This window comes from Sebastes umbrosus, chromosome 22 (assembly GCF_015220745.1).
Source record: "Sebastes umbrosus isolate fSebUmb1 chromosome 22, fSebUmb1.pri, whole genome shotgun sequence".
NCBI lineage: Eukaryota > Metazoa > Chordata > Actinopteri > Perciformes > Sebastidae > Sebastes > Sebastes umbrosus.
The window spans coordinates 16,725,017-16,747,671 of NC_051290.1; the positions used below are offsets into that span (position 1 = coordinate 16,725,017).

At 41.8% G+C, this 22,655-nt stretch overlaps 1 protein-coding gene and 2 long non-coding RNA genes across 6 annotated transcripts in view; 1 reads left to right on the plus strand and 2 right to left on the minus strand.

Annotated features, from left to right (window-relative positions):
* Positions 1-20,841, plus strand: part of LOC119481613 (RNA-binding protein with multiple splicing-like) — a 40,535-nt gene extending 19,694 nt beyond the window's left edge. The window contains exons 4-9 of one of the 4 annotated variants that reach the window (XM_037758720.1): positions 1,614-1,676; positions 4,871-5,021; positions 7,577-7,704; positions 9,867-9,930; positions 17,956-18,075; positions 18,640-20,841. In XM_037758720.1, the coding sequence (XP_037614648.1) occupies positions 1,614-1,676; positions 4,871-5,021; positions 7,577-7,704; positions 9,867-9,929 (405 nt within the window). In that variant the 3' untranslated portion in view covers position 9,930; positions 17,956-18,075; positions 18,640-20,841. Of the gene's footprint in view, positions 1-1,613; positions 1,677-4,870; positions 5,022-7,576; positions 7,705-9,866; positions 9,937-17,955; positions 18,076-18,639 lie in introns of all 4 variants that reach the window. The other 3 variants (XM_037758719.1, XM_037758722.1, XM_037758721.1) reach the window with 3 other exon arrangements.
* LOC119481616 overlaps positions 1-22,655 on the minus strand; it is a 319,631-nt gene that overhangs the window by 89,925 nt on the left and 207,051 nt on the right. The window lies entirely within an intron of this gene.
* Positions 10,940-16,007, minus strand: LOC119481620. Its single transcript, XR_005205239.1, has 3 exons — positions 15,994-16,007; positions 14,161-14,162; positions 10,940-11,238 (listed from the first exon to the last, which is right to left on the minus strand). It is a non-coding gene; the product is annotated as an uncharacterized LOC119481620 (long non-coding RNA).

Consider the following 22,655-nt stretch of genomic DNA (forward strand, 5'->3'; position numbering starts at 1 on the left):
GGACCCACGATACGACATTATCACGATACAGTATTATCACCATACGGTATCACAATACGATATTATCATGATACGGTATCACAATACGATATCATCACGATACAATCTCACGATACAATATTGTCACGATATGGTATTATCACGATACGATATTATCACGATACGATAGTATAACGATACGGTTTAAATAATAAAAGACGGATACCTGACGTCCGTGTATCGATACAATATTGACACGCAAAATATCGCGATACTATTCTGTATAGATTTTTTTCCCCACACCCGTGATCTTCGATTAATCGTCGCGGCTGTAATTGTGATCAAAGCTTTACAGTTGAATCCAAAGGCCTTCTCTTAACCTGCATGATTCCACATTTCATAATGTAGAAAATGTGGTTTGCGCAGGTTTTGCTCTTTTTGTTTTGCCCGTTTAATGAATAAGTGAGAAACTCAGCAACTCTTTGTGCACTTTGGCCTCTCTTTGCACCTCACCATCCTGCCTCATACTTTCCAAATGGCCATCTTTTTCCATGACAGACGTGAAGCGATGCTTCAGGTATAGCTGAAGCTGGTGTACAACATTCCTCAGGCTCGTCTTTGTTTTGAGCGACTCCCCTCCCGACTAATGGCGATAACAACAGCGGCATAAATCAATCGATCTCCGTCTCCCATCCAGTCCGAGAACACACGGCCATCTCCATATATAGCAAGAGCCAGATCTCAGACCCTTTCTATTTATATTCCCGTTACGCTTCCTCCTCCTGACGTCTTCACTTAGTCCTTCTTTTTTTCATCTTCTTTTCTTTTTTCCCTCCTCCTCCTCCTCCTCCTCCTCCTCTTTCTCTACTTGTTCAAAATTCCCACAACCCAAGACTGCTTTTCCAGATCACACGCAGCAGTGCAGCCCCACGGGAGCAACATGTTTAGAGATTTCATTTCTCTCCTCACCCCCACCTCCTCCCATCATCCCCATCCACGCACAAATACACCGCAAAAATGTGCATTCTTTGTTCGTACCTGCAACGGCGGTTAGAAATGTGACAGCCGAACCTGCATCACTGTGCTCACTCACCTTTGCGGCTTCAGAATACAAAACAAGCACTGGTGAAATAGATGTATTGGACGGTTTACAGCTGACAGGCCTGTTCAAGGAGGTCTTAAAAACTATTTCTACCTCTTTCATTTTTATCCTCACCTTTAACCTCTAAATTCTCCTTCTCAAGACCTCCTTTATTTATCTTCTTGTTTCTCTCTGTCTTCTCTCCTTTTTCAGCTTTCACCCCCCTCTCTCTGCCTCTCTCACACTCACTCTTACATGCACTTTCTCGCTCTCACATTGCCCGTATTTGGGCATAGGGGAGCTGAATGATGAACTCTCCTTGTACGATGTAAGCGTCCAGCCTCAATCTCTCTCTCTCTCTCTCTCTCTCTATCTGTCGCCACGGTTTTATAAACAGGAGGAGAGACAGAGAAAGAGGGGGGTTGGGTATGATATAAAAAAAAATGAAATAATAAAAAAAACATGTATATGTCACTCAGACAGAAATGCCGACTCAGTTTTCTGCCTTAAACCATGTTTCTTCCCTTTTTGTTCTGTCTTCTTGTCTCCCCAGCCGGTGGGGTTTGTCAGCTTTGACAGTCGATCAGAGGCGGAGGCTGCTAAGAATGCCTTGAACGTAAGTGTCATGCCCTCTTCGTGCTCCCTCTCAAGCACCCAGCTCGGCGCTAGCATATCCTGTGATGACTTGGGATCGCACATCTCTGCCTTCTGTGCAAATGCATTTGAATCCCAGACATTCCTACATTTTCTATCGCATGCACAAAGGCAGGAAAAAGGCGGTGAAGACAAACATATCAAGGCTGCTCTAAATGTTTCTGTTTGAGTAAATAAATCCTTTTTCTTAAAGCTCTGCCATGGATCCTGCAAGGTCAGGAGGAACATTAGCTCTTCTTCTACATATAAATAGCAGATATTGATCTGGGGTTTAATTTTAATCTCACTTATTTCAGAATGTGGCTCAGTAGAAAGCCTTGATGAGGCGGAATATGAAACAGCCCATCCTCGCAGGGTTTTATTCAGCTCTCTTGAAACAAAGTATAGATAGACATTAATGAACACCAAGCTTTATTTTCCCATTGTTTTTTTTAAGGTGTCTAGATATGCACCTAGTGCTTCTAAGGTTTTGTTGATCCCTTTGTCACCAAAAAAGATCAGTTTTATCATCCTCCTAAAAGTGGGACCATGACAACGCGAGCGTCAACTTTCAGATGTTGAGACATTGGTGCGCATCAAAGGCAGAGCAGAGAGTTGAAGAAAGGATAAAAAATTATCATCTTATTATTATTATGAGCCAACAATAGTCTGACTGTTTTTCCATAGAATCGCTCAGCGGTGCTGAGAATTGAACAGCGCTCTTGTTTTTCGGGGGAAAGCTGCGTCCCGGGGGTCATATGGAGATAAGTCTGATTTTGCAAACATCTATCTGCATATTGAAATATGGGAAAGAGGGAAAGGAAAGGGGATTTGTTTCCCTATCATAAAATAACACTTGATTCTCGCAACAACACCATTACAACAATTACAATCACCACCAAAACAAATGAACGCAGAAGTGCTAGGACGCCACATGTTAAGGTAGAGATTCAGTTCAAACTGAGATGTGCTCAGGCCTCATTATATCCATGTACCTTATTATACCTCTGTAGCCTCGCCTGGCAGAAGCTGTGAGCGCACTGAGCCAAGGCAATCCTAGTTAATTCCCTCCCCTTCATGAGAAGAGCCATCCCTCGCTTGTTTCAGCTCAGCCTGCAGGGACGAGCCGAGAAAACCATCCTTGCTCGCTCTTTTTGCTGCAGAGAACTTCACTCTTGACTGCTCTTCTCCTCCATTGATCTGACCTTCCGTGTTTTCTTATGTGTCTAAATTCCTCCTGGCCTTGTTGCTACCACAGCAGGCAAACAAACAGCCGCTTTGTTTTTTTTGCATGAAGAAGACCTTTGTTTGTGTCCCATTTCTTGGTTTTCCTCAGAAAAACGATTTGGACCGCTGCACATGTGGACATCAAACTGTAAGAGGGAAACTTTACTTGGCTTGTCATGAGCTCTGGTATATCAGAAGGCTCTTAGCGTTAGCATCTCAAGAATTTGCCAGAATTTTTTGGCTCACCATGAGCGGTGACGCTTGCAATATGTCACGGCGAACGGTGGATTTGATGTCATGATATTAAGTTACAGTTCAGTAGGGGGCATAGCAAATGCCTCGTGGCTCGTCTGACCGTGGTGTAGGTGACATCTTGCGCTAGCCAGGTTTGTGTCATCAGGTTCTGATTTTCAACCGTGCTGTCAGTCGTCATCACGTGCGTCCAACCAGAATAACACTCTAATCCACAGCGAGCCCCTTTACAACAGCGGGCTTCAAAGTCTGAGCGACTGAAACTGTCTCCTCACCGCTGAGATTTTGGCAGTAAGTTCAGTCATAAAATGCTGAAAGATGAAAAAAAATACAACCTGACAATTCCAGATATCAGCCAGGTCCCAATGGGCATCTAAACAACACACAACAAGGCTGAGAAGGAAGCGGAAGTCATGCTTGAGAACCATCTCCTCCGCGGTCCAAATTAGTCTGCTTCATCACTTCTTCAAAGCACAAAACCATCAATTGCTTCCTCCTATTTATAACATCACCAATTCAGTGTTGAACAATTCATTCTGTCAGGTTGTTTAAGGCACGGTTGCTAAAGCAAAGTATTAGTGTTACTAATGGGTAACATCATTAAGTCATCATGTGGTGAACCCTAATGTTGGTCAACAAAGACGCCTCAAAGGTGTTGACTTTGAGAAACCTTCCAGCATTCATATGTTGACTGGGAACAATGTGTGGGAACAAAATATGTGGTTACTCCTTGCAGGACATTATTAGTTAATACGCAAAGTTGATTGTCATGTAAAACAATTTAAACAGGTGGAAATCTTCAAATATATGAATTGAAACCATAGACTGTATATAAGAAATGGACGTAGTCACCCTGATGTCTCCCACTGGTTTGTGGACTGCTGTTTTGAAGCCTGGAGTTAGGCATTTTGGCTGACGCAATCTTGGATTTTGGCCGTCTCCACCTTGGATTTTGGCCGTCGCCATCTTGGTTTTTGCAACCAGAAGTGACATGAGAGGGTGGAGCTAAGTACAACCAAACACTGAATAAGACGTTTTTAGGCAACCAAAATGTTACAATTAACTTTCATGCAGTGAAAACACACTATGAACGGGTTAAAGTTGTAAAACAAAAACACCCAGACCGGACAAAGCCGTGGTAGAGACATGTCAATCACGAGGTAGCCAAGCCCTAAAGCATACCCTGCTTTATGGTCTATTTTACTGTAAATGGGACCATAATTTACTAAATGAACATCATGCTGTATTGAAGAATACTTGAAACTAGCGATTGAGACCATAAACTCATGTTTACAATGTTTACTGAGGTAATAAATCCAGTGAGAAGTAGGCTCATTTTCTCATAGACTTCTATACAATCGGACTTATAGGAGTCGCCCCCTGCTGACTATTAGAAAGAATGCAAGTTTTCTGCATTGGCTTCACTTTTCAGACCCAGTGGTTGCCACCATCTTGTGTTTGATTCCATCTCACAACTAACATTTCTGATATTTACTTTTTTAACCTTAATGATAATCAACAATATAAACTGTATTATAAAAAACTGAATATATATTAAAAAAAAATACAATGCTGAGCGAATCCTTATGATATTTGAGCTTTTTGATAAATTAGTCCAACTCATCTATTCTAAGAGCATGGATAAAAGCTTGCTATGAAACTATATTTTTGCTGACACATCTTTCTGTTTGATCTCAGGGGGTCCGGTTTGATCCAGAGATCCCCCAGACCCTTCGGCTGGAGTTCGCCAAGGCCAACACCAAGATGGCCAAGAACAAGCTGGTTGGCACTCCCAACCCCCTACCCTCCCAGCAGAGCCCCGGGCCACAGTTCATTAGCAGAGACCCCTGTGAGTACTCCGACCATTTGTCATATTACTTTTTGTCTGTTGCTGCTTCCTTTGGCCATTAGTTATGCTCTTGTTTGAGGTGAATGGACAGCTGTTTCCCTTTTAGGACTATTAGCAGAGGAGTTGTGCTACAGCTGTGACTATGCATGAGAAACGGAGATTGACTTGGCTGCTAATCACTGAAAAGCAGGCTTTTCTTTTAATGATGTTGTGTTTGTTCCTTATTGAAACATCTTCATGTAGAAACAAGTTAATGGCATTTCCAAAAATTGGATCCTTCCCAACTCTTCGTGCAAAATGTTTCTTTGAAATCAGATTCTGTGCCTTAACGGTTTAACTTGATTAGAGTTCTCCCCCTAAACTACACATGCCCCCTGCTACAGTAGATTAATGATTCATAAACAGTTCATGTTCACTGTTAGCCATTGCTCTAATTATTTGGACCCAAGGCCTTTGAGTATCAGGCGTGTATGAAATTTGCTAATGCAGCTCTGTTGAAACCCCCCCCCCCCCATTTAGTTAAATATTTTTCTAAGGGGTTAAGGATTCTGCAGGAATCAGCCATTGATAGTTGAACATAGGCCAGCTGTGGTTTTACATTCCTCCTAAATGACCAAAGCACTCTTATCTTGGATCTTTTTTTTTTTTCGCCAGAGAAAGGGCGTGTACTCGGGGGGCCTCGGTGGAAAATGGAAGGAAACGATTAATGAAACCATGACGTAATCACCAGTAGAGAAATTGCTGTCATTTCCTGATAAGAGATGTTTAAATCAGCCAGTTTTCTGATCATGCTGTGATTAACATTTAGCAGGAGACGCAGAGAGCACAAAATGCTTCTTACGATTTAACGTCTATCTGATGGTTCTTCAGTGAGCTGCTGTCTGTTCTGATTCTGCATTTTAAATGTACACTTACTCTGTACCACTCTGCACTGACACCTATCTCTTCACTCATGCACTATGCTCTTCTTCCACTTTATACTCGACTCAGTGAGTGAATCATCATATCTGGTATGGTTTCCTCTCATTTTATCCTGAATTAAGTCAGCTTTGCTGGTTTTAGGGGAGTATAATTGACTGTTTGGTAATCCCTGCCCCCTTAGCGAGTGTTGCTACGCCTGCTAAGCTTTCCGTTCTCACACGGGACGTATGCAGTTTACGATAATAACAGAGACATATTTACCACTCGAAACACTTTCAGACACTAATATTGGCATTTCATTTGTAAATGTGTCAGAGCTGTAGCTAAATAGCTAATCAAGCTAACGTTAGTTTCATGAGTTGGTTGAAAGCTCCATCTCTAACTTAGTGATACTTCCTCATGTTAAAAAAGAATTGGGGTAAAAGGGGTCTTAAATATGCATTTGATGCTACATACTAGCTTCAGGCTAGGTATTATGCTAAGTGCTGAGGCTAAAGTTACATGTCTCAGGCAAAAAAGTCAGCATCCTCATCAGTTCATGTGCCCTTTAGAAGACATGCGGTACAAACGCTAAATTAAGAAATGGCACTATCATGTCATGAGGTTGTAATGGGCTCAGTCTTAAAGCTAGAGTGAAGATGGTATCATATGAAACTAGAAAACCTAGGAATCGATTGGTACCAACCATGTCATGTTAGCTTGTTGGGAAGAACTCTAAATGACGATCCAAGATTAAGCAAAATTTTGGCGAGGAAAAACTGAGTGAAAACTGTATCTTATTAGATAAAATGTTGACAAACGGCATAATTTGCAGTTGAAAAAAAGGTAATAAATCGCAATATATCTTATCATATAACATATTGCAAAATGTTTAAAATCACAATAAGATCGTATCATGACTTAAGTATCTTTATAATATCGTATCGTGGGGCCTCTGGTGATTCCTACCCCTAAACATAATGCAGTTTGGCGGCATAGCTTACAAACATGTTCATATTTCAAACTATGTTTTCACTTAAGGTTACAAGAGAATAGTCAAACGTAAGTTTGTCTTGTTGGCTGGGGTTGCTGTAGTGTAGGCTAATCTTCCCCTAATCCAATAAAAAGCCAAAAACGCCTAAACTCTCTTAGCCTGGTTGCTACTATAAGTAGTGAGCTAGTGGATGGATATGCTAACGATCGTAGCAGTAGGTTTGAGTAGTTAAACACACACTTTCGTACACTTCCACTTTCGTGTTTTTGTGAATGTTAAAAAACACACACCATCCTCCAAATAAGATAATAGTATGCCAAATACTATTGCTCTCACTACAGCCCAATGCACACCGCTTTGGCATGTTGAGAAATCCAAGGCTTGTCAGGCCTGCCATGCCTAGTTACGGTTGCTAAGCAATGATTGGACATCGCTGTTTGAGGGTTTAGCGAACGGTCAGTTGGTTTAAAGACATGAAAATGAGAGGAAGCTACTTCAGATAGCTCATACTCACCTGTAGCGCACCTTCACGACCATCTACACTGCCGCCGCTGCCACCTCCACCTTCACCTCCACCTCCACCTCCACCCTGTCTCTCTAGCCACCTGCCCATCCACTGGCCACTCTCCTCACTCCACTCCTCCTCTTCTTCTTTCCACAGATGAGCTCACAGTGCCTGCTCTATATCCCAGCAGCCCAGACGTGTGGGCGTCTTACCCGCTGTACCCGGCGGAGCTGTCACCGGCCCTCCCACCCGCTTTCACCTACCCCTCCTCGCTCCACGCTCAGGTAACCTGCAAACCCATCCCCTTCCTCCCCCACCATTACCGCCAGCACCACCTCGACCACTGCCCCTCGCCTCTTCCTGGGCCCAACGCACAAATAGCTGCTGCCGTCAGCCCCTGAAATCACTCTCTTCTCCATCCCATAGATGTATGCACCACCAAGTCTCATTTGCAGATTTACTGATATACTGTTTAGCTGTACTTCTACTGGTTAAACATGTATTATTTTGAAGTCAATGGGGTTGTTTGGAATTGGGAGAATTTTCCTATTTTTCTTACGTGTTATAACAATCACATTATAGCTTAAAACTACCATTTCTGAAATCCTAATAGTCACATTCATCTGCTATGAATGTGCTCCATAAAAAAGCAGGAAGTGGATCATGAATTTGATTTATCGAATTTGTTTTTTGATAATGAAATAATTGACTTTATAAATATTTAATTTACAGGGTGTAGTCCATTTTTGCAGGCGTGTAATGCTGTTTTACCCTCCTCTTGAGATGGACTGCTATCTGATCCCATTAACTTCCAGGAATCGAACTCAACTAAACTAATCTCACTGTTCACCAAGAAAGCCATCCATGGGTTGGACTGACTTTTAAGTGCTCTAAGTAGGAACAATAGTAACGAGCTATCCCCATGATTAAAAATGGCACATGTCACTTTATTTATCCCAATTAGAGGCATCATCCGTGCAACTGAAAGCCTCGGTGGTTTGAAAGGTTTGCATCATCATTTGACCATCACCTACTTCATTAATTAAATCCCTCTTTTTTCAACCAACCATGATCCACTTTATCGAGGCCTTCTAATCTGCGCAGCTCCACTGTGAGTTCACATAAGAGTTCATTATTGATCTCTTGAAATTCTTCTCATGGAGCCTGTTTGGTGCTGGCTGACCCTGATAAGATCTCAGTATTAGATGCACTGTTTCTGAATTGTTTTTTGAAGCTTGCAATAATTTCTCAGTACTTACTTGTTACATTATCGGAGGTATTAATGTCTTTTATCTCTGCTTGAGAGTCTATAGAGTATATTACCATATATAATGCAGATTCTAGGGTTTTTTAAGTATAAAGGCCCCTAGCAAAGACTCTAAAGCTGAAGCTCAGATGATGTCAGAATTTGAAATGAGTGCGAGATGAATCTGCCTACCTGGCATTTTTCCATATGCGTTGAATATGGGAGTACTGACACACACAAAGAGAATCTGGCTTTGTGATTTCAGTAGGGGGTTGTGTGTAATGTTAGCATCTCACAACCCCTTCTGACCTTGAGTAGATGCTGATGTGAGGCATAAAAATATGTATATTAACAGGTCTTACGGCACACACACACACACACACAAGACTAGATGATCAAATCTAATTTATGTTAACATGAGCTCAGCTCTCTGGCTCTGTGGTTAATCGACTGCAGTCATCCTTTCTAGTGGGAGAACAGTGATCTCATTGGATTGCTAGTAAATGTGAGCAACTAGGCTGTTAGCAAAGCAATAGATCTCAGATAAACAGTAAATATGACTGTTGTAACTGTCTTGCTGTAACTCGTATTAAAGGGAGGGGTCTTGCACCGCCCTGAAGGGGTTTATATCATAACAATGACCCAGTAGCTGTACATTATCCGGCTTATTGCACGGCTACTTACTTAAGAAATCAATAATTTGATACAAAAACGGTCCGCCAGAGTCCGACATATGAACTGCGCCCATAGCAACGGTCTGTTACACATAGCAACGGTCTCCCATAAACAAATAACAGACCGTAGAACGCTGTGATTGACCAATCAGAATCGAGTATTCGACAAAGCCGTGTAATAAAACATGTTAATTAGTGATCTTTAGCTTTGGACAGAGCCAGGCTAGCTGTTTTCCACTCTTTCCAGTCTTTATGTTAAGCTAAGCTAACCGGATGCTGGCTATAGCGATGCAGATATGAGGGTGCATGGCATCAAATTTCATCTAACTCTCAGCAAGAAGGCAAATAAGCGTATTTCTCAAAATGTGAAACCATTCCTTTAAATGTCTTTGTTCCTTGAGATTACAGGATATAAAAAGTACAGCAACCTACTCAATAAATTGCGTATGACATTAAAGTTTGTATGAATATAAATTGTATGTATGTATGTATGTATGTTAATATATGTGTGATTATGTGTGTTTAGATTCGCTGGCTCCCACCTGCAGATGGAACTCCTCAGGGATGGAAGTCCAGGCAGTTCTGCTGAAGTATGTGTGAGTAACAACACACACACACACACACACTTGCCCTACAATGACCAAGAAGTATATGTTGCGCCGTGCCGTGAAAAAACTCCAGTAAATGTTATGACACTTTGTTTAAACAGGCGCAGAGATATTCCTAAACATATGCCGGGAATATCACGGGGTGTTACGCCATGCACGTGGCGTGTGCGTCAACTGAGCACCCTCTCATTGCCCTCAAACCTCACCCGAAAAACCTCCGTCCAGCTGACTGCCAAAGTAACCAACTAATTAGCCACGCTTCTACAAGTTGATTTCAAATACAGACACAAATCACAAAACAAATTCGCCTTTTAGAAGTAAATGTGGGAGTGTGGGTCATTGAAACCACAGCCAGTCCTCGCACATCATCATAAGACATGAAAGATGTGATTTAAAGGGGAACTCCATTATTTTCCCACTCAGGTCACAAGGTACAGAGGGTCGACTTTTCCCATTGATGTGACGCTTGATCTGAGGCATCAAAGGCAGCGAGTCAAACAGAATATACTAGGAGCTCCGATGCCGACGTTTTGATAAAACAGACGGGGTAGAGCTCAGCAAATATGACTAAAATGCTAATATCACCTTTGATAGGTAATGATATTATAACCAGCGGTGAAAGTCACTCAGTATATTCACTCAAGCACTGTGCTTGATTACAGTTTTGAGATACTTGTTCTTTACTTGAGTATTTCAGTTTTATGCTACTTTTTTACTACAACTTACAATTCAGTAGTACAGTAGTGCTATTTACGTCACTACATTTATTTCGTAGTTAAATTTAGGTGCTACGTCTACATGCAAAACATTGACATACTGTCACCTTATGACGTTGTGATGGACGTGTTAGCAAACACGGAGACACGGAGCAACATTAGCATTCATTTGGAGTCGTCAGGTGATCTGACCATTGTAAATCCAATCTTCACTCTCCGTTTAGCTCTGTTTACTCTTAAGGCTAGGGTTGGTAATTTTAACAAACTACCAAGCTCTATTTTGAAAATTATCCAACCGAAAAACCCAGACCAGCGTTGCTAACTCATTTCCAATTAAAGTAGCTAGCAGCACTAGCTCCAAATCGGTAACACCGACAGCCCGTCCCTTCAGGCCTCCCTTCAAAACCACTCCACCAAAAGTATCATAATGAACGTATTACGTATTATAAACATAGTACTCACAGCTGTTAAGCTAGCAGCTTGTTGGAGAATCGGGTGACGTGGGTTCACCACAGCCTGTATATAAAGATGGACGACATGACTGCTCCCCAAAAGTGAATCCAAAACATCTTAACTGCCCCCTGGTGGCTGGCTGCAGTATAGGTCATAAAGCCCGCCTCCTCCATGTTAGTGGATGGGATATGAGCCAAACTAAGTACACGTCAAACAAATTTTACCTAAAGATGGTTTCTGTTATTTTAGGTAGTTCTTATCATGATGATGTATGTTCAAGTGTTTACTTTTCATTTGGTTTTAATTAGTTATTTGATGCTATAAAAAGGAGGTGAGACGTTATGATTAGCAGCTGTGAGTCTCTCTCACTGACATTTGAAACATTTTCTGCTGAATTTTAAAAAAAAATAACAAAAAAATGCTTTTCAAGAACATTACCAACTGTAGCTTTAACTCTTTAGGTAATATTTTGCTTCTTCTTTCACCACTTACAATGAACTGATTGTGGTTCTCTATATTAATTAAGATTACACATGCTGAGCAGTTTTTTTTGTGGAGGATCGGAGAGAACTTATTGGTCCCACAAATCTGCCTACTGTCTGAAAGGACGCCTGATGTTTATAGCGCTTGTATGTGAGGGAAAGCTTATTATCGTGCACATGCTCTAACTTTGCCATAAAAAAACACTTGTCCCATAATAATGTTGGTACTGTACAGCAGATATTAGGGCATGTTTGTCATTTTTGTCAAAGCCTGGCAGGATGAAATACACGTTTTAATTTAGAAAATGTTTTTTTGGCATTTCCACATTATGACAAAGCACACAGTGGAGAATTATAAAGACAGAAAGAGACGGAGGATGTGATGCTCATAAAGGTCGTAAATGTGGAATATGCACCATGAACTGCTGAGGTACCTGGGTATTGCTGGAAGGGACATTTTTATGAATCTTTATTGGAAAAAAAAAAAAAGTTAGCATGGGGCTTTATTTAAAATAAATTGCCAGTGCACAGAGCAGTTGGATTCTAATAAGTGCTTAGATAAGTACATGAGTCAACTGTAACCGTGCATGAGCTACACAGCAGGCACATGTGTCTCGCTCTCTGGTTCAGACAAACTGAACGCTGTTGTGCTCGTAGAAAAACAAAAACCACAAAGCACAACAAATCCCCTGCTAGTCTGTGTATCTGTGTTGGCTGACTGTCTGTGTGTGCATGTCTGTGTGTGTGTGTGTGCACTCGGCGCCAGTCACACTGTCACCAGTAACCTCCCTCCAACTCTTGGGACAGGAAGAGACATGTTCTCCCGACCCCTTAGGGAGTGAGGTGGGGGAGCGAGTGGGTAGCGTGGAGGCTAACATTCATCAAGCTGTTGATTGGTGCTAGTCCCGTACTGTCCCCTCGTAACCCTGCATCATAGCTGACTTATCTATTTCCAAAGACTAAAAACACACTGCTTGAGAAAAAAGCTGTTTGAGTAATTTGATGTTTTGGGGATTTCGTCTCCGTCAGGGGGGTAAAAGGAGGAGGAAGGGAGGGGCTTTCGAGGAAATAATTACTCCTATCAAACCGGGAGGAAGTCATTTGGCCCGGTCAGGCTGCCCCCGATGGATATTAGCCCCTCAATGAAACAACAACATCCCCACATCCGGCTCTCAGTGGAGGGCGAAGTGAAGCTGAGACATCCAGTCAGGAATACTGTGATAATTACAGGCCGCTGCAGCAGGTAGACACATAATGCAACACACTCAAATTATGTAGTGTGCAGCGTACTTGCCCAAACATAAAGGCCTCTCACGGTCAAACACACAAACAAAAAGGTTTTATTACTATTTTAGTTATCCAGGTTTTGATATATCTGTCATTGGGATCTCTGGGAATTTAGTTGGTGGCAGTCACAGCCATAGATATAACAATAGATGCGACATAACGTCATAACTAATGGGATAATCGTCCGCCTACTTACCTAGGTATTGTTTACAGTTGCCACCTATTGGTCAGCAAATGGTTATCAGCTGTTCAGCACCGAACTGCTTTAGCAAAAGGACCAAAGAGACCAAGGAGGCTGACATCACTTTCCATTTGTCAGTATAGAGTAGATGAGAGATTTATTTTTGACTTATGGGTCAACTGAGGTAACTTTACCGTTAGTTACCAAGTAGGCTCTTCAACCTCTCTTAGCATCAAAACAAACTCCACGCAGGTTGACCGGAAAAACAACAAAACAGGAAGTGACTGATGCCTGCCTACAGGCCATAATACTGAATCTATTTAGGTTTTCTACATAAAAGATATTGCTTAATGTTGTATATTAGCCATTAAGAATAGTTGTTACATATTATAAGTTCAGGCAAAATTGAAAAAAGTGAAATAATTATCTGCAATATACAGTAAATGCACAATTATGAGATTATCTTCAGGTTTGAAAGCATGATTTGTTCTCTTTGAGCTATAATAATCAAAATTCTACCAAAATCTTGGTTCATTTTAGACAGACACAGTTGTCTTACACTCATTACTTTGAATAAAAAACAGTGTTGTTGAATTGGCCATAGGACTACATAAGCCTCTGACACCATAGGGTTTCAATTACAGCAAGTTTAAAACTGTACCCAGGTAAGATGGCCTCCACATGGTTGCATAATGGAATCATTAGAACACATCACAGCTACTGTTTTATATCTACGGTCACAGCTTTGAAAAATTACACACAGATAAGTCAGCAGCTTCGTGTTACTCTGGAAAAACCACAGACGTCACTGTGACGTCTTTGGAAGTGCTTTTTCTCTACTAAAGAAAAGGGATAAACTGGAAAATTGCCTACAGTGATGTCAGAATTATCCAGAATAACGCGGACACTGTTTCTGGAAAGACACGTTGCTTTTGAATGTTTTTTTATGTTTTGAGCACCACAAACTAAATCCATTAATATCTGTTGTATTGTGGTGGAGGCAGAGATCTCAGAGACAGATAGTTAGATAAAGAAATATCACAAAGTGGGAAACAAGGAATATTCATATGAGATATACCAATGCGTATCAGACTTCTTTTCAACCATGTGATAATACGTCTAGTAAAATCGAATGGTGCTCATGATTCACTGTGTCTATATGGTGACCATAATTAAATAGAAATGCTGCTCATTTCCGCCAGTCAACTGTCGGTGTTGATTTAGCCTTGCTTGCTCCGTTTTGTCCTTGACATGTTGCAGCTTTGCAAACTAGCTTGTGCTTTTGTGTCCCTTCTTGTCTGTTCAGTGGATACAGTCAGAGTTAGAATCCCAGATGTCTTGATGTGGGCTGTGACGAGGGTGTTGCTTATTTGTGCAATGCAATCTGCGCTTGTGAAACACTTTGAAACAACTTTATCTGCAAAGACGACAAGAATAAACTTGAACCGGAGGTTGAAGCCGTCTATTGTACAATCCGTCTGCTATTGAAGGGCCGTTTGTGCATTGCAAAAAATGTTAAATTGTTGACTGGTGACAGCAAAACTTCACTATGAGAAATCAAAGAAGCCTCCACAGTCCTGAGAGGCTTGTGGTCGGTCAGCGGTTGTCTCGGCATCTGACGGACGGGGATCGCTCACGGTCAGAGTATGTGGAAGTCTAACCATGGGAGACTTGTGTGAACAGCTGAAAGTGAGGAGGTGTTCGGGGGTCTTTGAGTCATCGCGGGTAATGAGTTGTTCTAATCACCTGGCATCCTGCCTGTCACAGGAAGTGCTGTTTTGAAGAGTTTATTTACAGCAGTGCCACTCCGTGCAATTCGAAACTGGTAGCTACCCACTGTTGACTCTTTAAAAACATATTACATTGTAAGTTTTTGTTATTGTAATACCCCGTGAGGCTCAGGCTAGTCGTTCGTCTGAATGTTTGCGAAGCAGAATTATATTTGACATTCATGCTCCGGCACAGAGCTAGATCCAAAGACAACCTAATAGTGGACATTAATGCCTAGTGAACTGGAGGGAAAGGTAATCCGGATTTTCCATCTGACAAGACATGGCGGGGGAGTGTAGTGTGTGTGTGTGTGTAGTCTGGCTGCCTGCCCTGAGGAGCTTTTTGGCCAATAGCCCGACAAAACCAATGGTTCCTGTGCAATGTTGGACTAACTCCCACTGGAGTGCTGAGGGCCAGCTGGGGCCCCTTCTAATAAGGAAGTGGGACTTTATTCCTTCACCCCCTACTGACACATAACACACACACACACACACACACACACACATATATACAGTATAACAACACTGTGGCCTCGTCCCTGCAGCGGGTCTCAGGAGCTGGATGCATGTCAGCAGCTGCATTCATCACCACCCAGCTCCAGCAGCTATTGCCGGTATGTGAGAAACACCGCCGGGGCCTAAAGGCTTTTCTCCGGATTAAAGGGGCTTCAGACGGGGCTCTTTTTCATGGCCGTGCTGCACAGGTAGAAATCTTAGAGTGCCATACGGGGTGTTTGTACGAAGTTTTAGCTTACATGCTATGTATTCTTCCTTCACTACCAGGCAGTTATTGGTTCACATTCTTTTCCTTATGACATGGAAATCAGTTAAGACTCTTGAAGCACACTTCAAGTTGTTGTGTAATACATCACCGTGAACTTCAAGTCTGCATTAATGTTTGCCAGCTTTATATTGTCATTGCATGGCTATTCAGCTTAAGAGCAGCTTGATTTGAGTAGCTACTGCTCCTGCACTGAATTACCTTGCATCGGTATTATCATTTTGATAATACATTTTTGTGTCTATATCAGGCCTATTCAATTCTTTTTTTTATTTATTTAGAAGGCAATGTTACAGACAGTGGAGAGATAGAGCAAAGCACAGTCAAATGTTGGGTATAAATTTGAACAAGTCTTCTCTGTCTTCATCTGCAGCACGAGATTAATGATCACTGATAACACAGACGGGAACATTTGGCTACATGCAGGAAATAAAAAAAAAATGGAAAACAGTGCACACATTCATGAGAGTCGCCTCCCACATTCTCAAATACTACTTGTTTACCTATCTCACATTATGCGCCTTGGCCAAGTTATTGGATGTAACACATTAAGCCCGCAAATCACTAAACCGATCCCTAATCCACACAGACGTGTTCAATGATCAACCCAATCTTTAACCTTGGTGTCTCAGCCAGAACAAATAGGGTGGTCTGGAAGTATGCGTCGCATCAGCTTAGCCGAGCGGCTGTGCAACGCATCGATTCCTTCATCCTTGATTGAACGCGCAACAGGGCATTAGCTAGGCCAGCCGTGCCCCTTCCAAAACGCACTGATCGGGGAACAGTTCCCAACCCGTCTCCCTTCTTTCCCTGCAACAGTCAGTCTCTCTCTTTCTTTCTCTTAAGGTCATGTTTGGTTTACTAATTGTTTATTGTTCCAAAGAGTCCCTCCCCCCCCCACACTCCTCCCTGAACCCGAGTTACCACGGTCCCCAAGACATGTCTATTTTTGGTGATACATCTGGGGGTGGTTGAGGGGTTGGAGAGTTGACCTTTCTGTCCGGTCCGCTGGTGTGGTGGGTAGTGGAGTTGCGGTGGAAAGGGATCATGGGAGATGTGGTTGTTAAGCAGAAGTTCAACATAAGTATTTAAGACTATTGTCAGCTGACATCCTGTTTGTCACAACTGGACCATTGTCCTCCAATTTTACATGTCACAATCAGTTTAATGGTTAGAGTGTGTGCTACACATCCTGAGAAAACAGTTGCATAATGTTTTCTGGGGCTCTGGAGGAGCTTTGTTGAGTCGAAGAAAATTACTTTAGAGACATCGCTTGAGTAATCTCGGTTTGGGCTTGAAGACTGCACTTTTACAGAAAGCCTGCATTACAAAAGCGGGGGTGTGAAGTTTAAAAGGCTGTTTACCAGACAGAGAGCATCTATTGAAAGCTTGAGTTGCATTATGGGAAGTGTAGGATCCAGTGTTTTTGGAGCTTGACTAAAAATCATGACATAATTGCCTTTGCTCCTTCGATTTTGGCGGCCATTTCTCTCTTTTGTGTCCCTCAACTATAAGGAGGTGCAATACTAAATTGGTGGAGTATCCCTTTGAAGGGGAACTATGCCCATTTTCAAAATTCATACATGTTATTCCTATGGTCTAAGACGGTCTCAAAAATATTAGTAAACATGAACAACTCTCTCCCAAATCCAAAAACTAGAGTGCTAAAACTCAAACTTGTGATGTCACAGGGTATAACGTCTGGAGCTGCCCCATAGACAATGAATGGGAGACTGATTTTGTGGACCCACAGAATGTTTGTTTTCCTTTTTACACCCAAATGAGCTTTATTCTATTGTAGGGTTGTCAGTTGTGAAACAGAAAATGTTCCCATATACTCAGATCATTCCCCTGGGTGCTCTCAGTGTCATCTAGAACATCTCTCCCAATTAATTGTCTATGGAGCAGTTCCTCACTTTATACCCTGTGACATCACAAGTTTGAGTTTTAGCACTCTAGTTTTGGGGATTTGGGAGAGAGTTGTTCATGTTTACTAATATTTTTTAGACTGTCTTAGACCATAGGAACAACATGTATGAATTTTGAAAAAGAGCGCAGTTCCCCTTTTAAAGCTGTAATCAGCTCAGCTCCATACACAGCTGTTCTTTGCCATAACAATGACAAAGAAGCTTTTTTTTATTTATTTATTTTAAATAACACCACACAACACTCAAAAATCCTAAATATATATAGTGGATCAGATTCAGAAATGCAGAAATGACATACAATCCATGTTCAACACCTAAAAACAGCCTCAGCAAAAACACTCCACCAGCAGTCGGCATGCTGTTGCAGCTTGTTCGCTTCAGTGAAACTCTTCCTCCTCTCCTGTCCTCAGGTTCCTGATGTGTGATGGTGGCCGTGGCCGGCTGTGACGGGCGTTGCTGATTGCCTCTCGTGTCCAATTAGAAGCCAGGAGGACTGACCTGACTCCGGCTCACGGAGCAGCGTACCGTCGGTGAGTTTTTACGGCTCGGGACTTTCGTGACCGTTGATCCCAGCAGGCGAGGACGAAAGGTGTAAATCTCACCTCGCCTCGCCTCTCCCTCCTGGCACAGTGTCTGGTTTGAAATTGTAGATTTGTAGAAGAGGCTGTGAAAGCCCAGGTTTTTTTATTTATTTATTTTGTTGCGGTGGGGGGTTGGTATTGCACTGCCAAATACATCTACTAGAATGAACACAGCAGCACCAAGCCATATTGACAGCGTGTCAACTTTGCTCAACAGAAAGTGTTTTGAAAACAAACCCAGAGTCGCAGTATCAGATGAAAGTGTGTGTGGTCTTGGCGTCGCGAAAAGCAAGCGCGAGAAATTGAGGAGAAAACAAGAAACATGTTTTGTGTAGCTACCTTTTGTGTGTGTGTGTGTGTGTGTGTGTGTGTGATTTTACTGGCGTGCGAATGTGTTTGTGTCATGCAACAGTTCCACACGATCCCCCTGTGTTTTCATTAGTGTACAAGGTTCGTGTGCGGTGACCATGGCAACTTCACCCCCTTTCTTGTCTCTCTCTCTCTCTCTCTTAGGCAGCAGCAGCCTCATGGGCCTCAGGACATACTAGACCCCAGCCTCCATCACACATCGAGCCCCCCCCCCCCCCCCCCCCCCCCCCCACCCAATCCCTCCACCCTCCCCAAAGTCCTTCCAACTCTTTTTTATACTGTTACATACTCAAGATTTACCGGCAGCGCTTTGGCTACACCTCCATCTGACACCTCCATGAAATGTACCGGCGACAAAGGCGCACCCTTTGTTCACCAGTCGACTGCTGTCCAACGCTAGCAGGTCTCTCGCTGTGCATTCTGTATACGCAAGCGTAAAGACAGGCCGAGTGCAAACGTTTTATGCAGCCGCTTCGCAAGGCCAGACGTATGGAGAAGTGTGGCCGAAGCGCCGCCGGGGTAACGTTATTATACGACTATAATTATTACTATTCTGTATATCATTCATATTAATGTTATTATGATTATTAAATACATGTTGGAGCATGACTTTGCAAAAAACAAAAGGAAAAAAAACAACAATGCTGTACATTTTTAGATATTTTAAAGAAATACAAAAAAGTATTTTTGTAATCAAGTTTTGAAATTGTTTGATTGGTTCATTTTGTGCTAAAGTGTGCGAGGAACTTTCATACTTTTTTTTTTTTTGCCCTTTCTTTTTTCGTGCCATTATAAGATGGTAAGTCGCCCTGCTATACCAAAGCAGTCCTGTGGGTTTGCGCTTGTCTTTTCTACATCCTGTGTGGATTTTGTTTTGCTCATGTTGCATCTTTGTGTGGCGTCTTCACCTGATGAAGCAAAGTCCTTTGTCTGATGTGCTTTTGGTTCAACCACGCTGTAACTCTGAGTGAGAGAAAAACACACCTGATCCCGCTCATAATTTTTGCAGTTAGAGGTAATCAGATGTGTTAAAAGAGACAGGAATAAGCCGTCACTGGTGAAGTGACCCCAGAGACTGTAAAACATGGCAAACTGAGCCCTGCTATAATAAGGAAGTTGCTCCTTCGTTGTGTAGCAGGAGGACAGCAGCACAGAAACAAAAGACCAAAGGCATTTTATTTTTTACACTGGAGAGCTATCTAGGCTAGTGGAATTATTCCGTCTTCTGACTGCTTTGTAGTCTGATTTCTTATGAAGTATGACTTTATTTTGGCTGCATGTCTCTTTTTGGTGTCACTCCAAAAGAGCCACTCTGCATCTGAAAGGATAGTCACTTTAGGCAATTTGTCTCTTTTGTCTATTTTTAGGGAGCCGACGTGATTCAACCTGCTTTTTTTACATAGTGATGATTGGAGTGTGAAAAAAAAATTACTAATCTTTTGTAATCGTGTGTATTCTGGGCCCGCAATAACGTCTTTGCTGTTTGACATATCATCGATTGATCATATTTCTGTGACATTTTTGACGCCAAAATCCTCATTCATGTCGCATTCTTACAAAAACAAACTTTTCTGATGAGGCCAAGTCACATTTCAGTGATCAAAAACTGTAAGAAAAACAATCTTCCCAAAGCCCAGGTGTGTACAATCATATTGGAGTGGTTGAATCATATAGTCAGTGTTTGTAATGAATAATAATAATATGCACATCATGTCAACTGAGCAGTTTTTGCTTTTGCAGACATTTTTTAAGCCAAGTGTGGCACCAAATTTATTAGAACAAGTATTTATAAGGTGTGTGTGTGCGTGTGTGTGTTTTTATGGGTTTTTAAAGTTCATAGACGATGCCCATCATATAATTCATTGTAAGTATTATTGTAAGTTTAATTGTATATTCATTTGGTAATTTTCTAGAGCTTCTTTTGTGTGTTTGTATCTGATATATGAATACTGTTTTACCTACATAATTCACTGTGAAATCCAGAGAAAAACTTTGAACGAATGGTTCTTTTTGTGTTTTGCCAGCAGTACGGTACAGAAGTTCCTGGAAATTAATAATGATGATCCCTCCCTTTTGTCAGTCGTTTCAGTACACCATGTGCGTACCTGTGTGTTCTGTGCATGTTCACGGCATGTGTGTGTTCTTCTTTTCTTTATTTCTTAATGCATACAGTACTGTTGTATATTTATGTACTTTAGCCGCTGTAAGGAGAAACTGTATTTCAGTGAATTGCAGAGGATTGTTTGTTTGAAACCAAAAAAAAAAAGGTGATCAAAATGAGAAGTTTTTATGAAAATGTTAAATGAAGACATTTCAGGCCGTCTGCCATTAAAGATTGACGTCATCCCTGCTGTCATGATTTTCATCTTTCTGAATGTTGTTGTGATAATACCTCATGAGACATGCTTTAAGTCAGTGGTTCTTACACTTTTTATGCCTCCATGACAGCTGTGGCCGGAGATTATGTTTTCGGTTTGTCCGTCTGTCCGTCCATACGTACGTCCCATCTGCCCCATTCTCGTGATATCTCAGGAATGCCTGGAAGGAATTTCTTCAAATTTGGCACAAACGTCCACTTGGACTCGAGGATGAACTGATTAGAATTTGGAGGTCAAAGGTCAATGCCACTGTGACCTCACAAAACACATTTTTGGTTATAACTCAAGAATTCATATGCTAATTATGACAATTTCACACAAATGTCTAACAGGATAAAATTATGAAATTATTACATTTTTGGACACACATGGATGCAAACTGCAACTTGACCAGTTGGCGGAGGCATACAACCACGAGCTGGTAATTCTAGTTTCAGCCAAGTACCCCCCTTCGAAACTAACAAACAGCACAAAAAAAAATGATCAGATGAGCCAAAAACATAAATGATTATATCATCAAATCTATTATCTGATACATAAATACTCAACATGGAGAGAAAAAAGCAATTCCAGTATAAAGGCCTTTACACACTAGGGGCGTGACGAATAAACGACATGAAAATGATTTATAATAATAATTATTATTTGGTTGCGAATGTTATATGTCTAAGGTTTTTATTGTGAAAGGTAAGAACATAAGAAGTGGATCTGGTATGCACTGCCTTTGTCAAGGTTGAAAGAAGTTTGCCGTCTTGGTTTGGACTACAGAGCCTCCATATTGGTGTTTCATAAATGTGGACATAACTCAACCCGTTTCGCACAAAGTGATTGGTCGATGCCTTTAATCGCGTTGGGAAAGCTCAGAAAATCAAAAAAGTTGCTTTTTAAAAGTATTCCTGACAAAAACAGCAGTTCGAAAAAAAATATAAATATGCAAATTAATCGAACACACAAAAAAAACTTTTTTCCCCTCCCGCAATCTGTAAAAAGTGTGTGTGGCATCAGTGGACCAATCGAAAGGAGCGTTTTGCTAGCTAAATAGAAGTTCAAGTTTTAAATATTTAATTTATTTTATCAACTGATGAGTGATGGAAAAAAAACATTCCTCTTTTTTTCTACCAACTGACTGATTCCTTTTGTCAGTTTTGGGCCTCCATACCTGAAGAAAATTAGATTTTTTGACATCTTGACTGCACTGGGAAGTTGCCTTTTTACCCACAAAGAAATCCACCTGCGTAAAGCTCAATTTCCTCTTCCTTTCTCTCACACTTGTCATTGGATAACACCTCCCCCACAATCCCAGGAGGCCATCAAAACATGATGTGGGATCCTATAAAGTGGTTTGTGTACCGGGGGAGCTGGAGACCTCTCGCTGCCCTCTATAAGAATAGCCCACCTAACCCAGGGGCTGGCTACTCCAGAGATAGAGGCCACAGCCAATTTAGTTTCTCTCTTCGCTGTCTCCACTCTCTTCTGTCTGTTCAGTCACACCAGGTGGCCCACACAGCAGCTTCTCACATGACACACGCTCGTCCATGCCTGGAGGGGTTACACACAGGGTGTCAGAGTGGAGTAAAGTGGGGGATAAAAGTGTCTAGTGTGTGCATGCGTGCGGGCGACGGGATATATTCATCTGGGTGCATGCATGCATACGCCCAACACTTTGTAATGGTGTTACTCCCTTTGACAAGTCCATTAAAGAGGTGTTTCTGTCCGCTTTCACTCATCCTCTTCCAGCTGCAGCATGCCAGACAAATGTCCTTGCTGAAATGTGTCTGTATT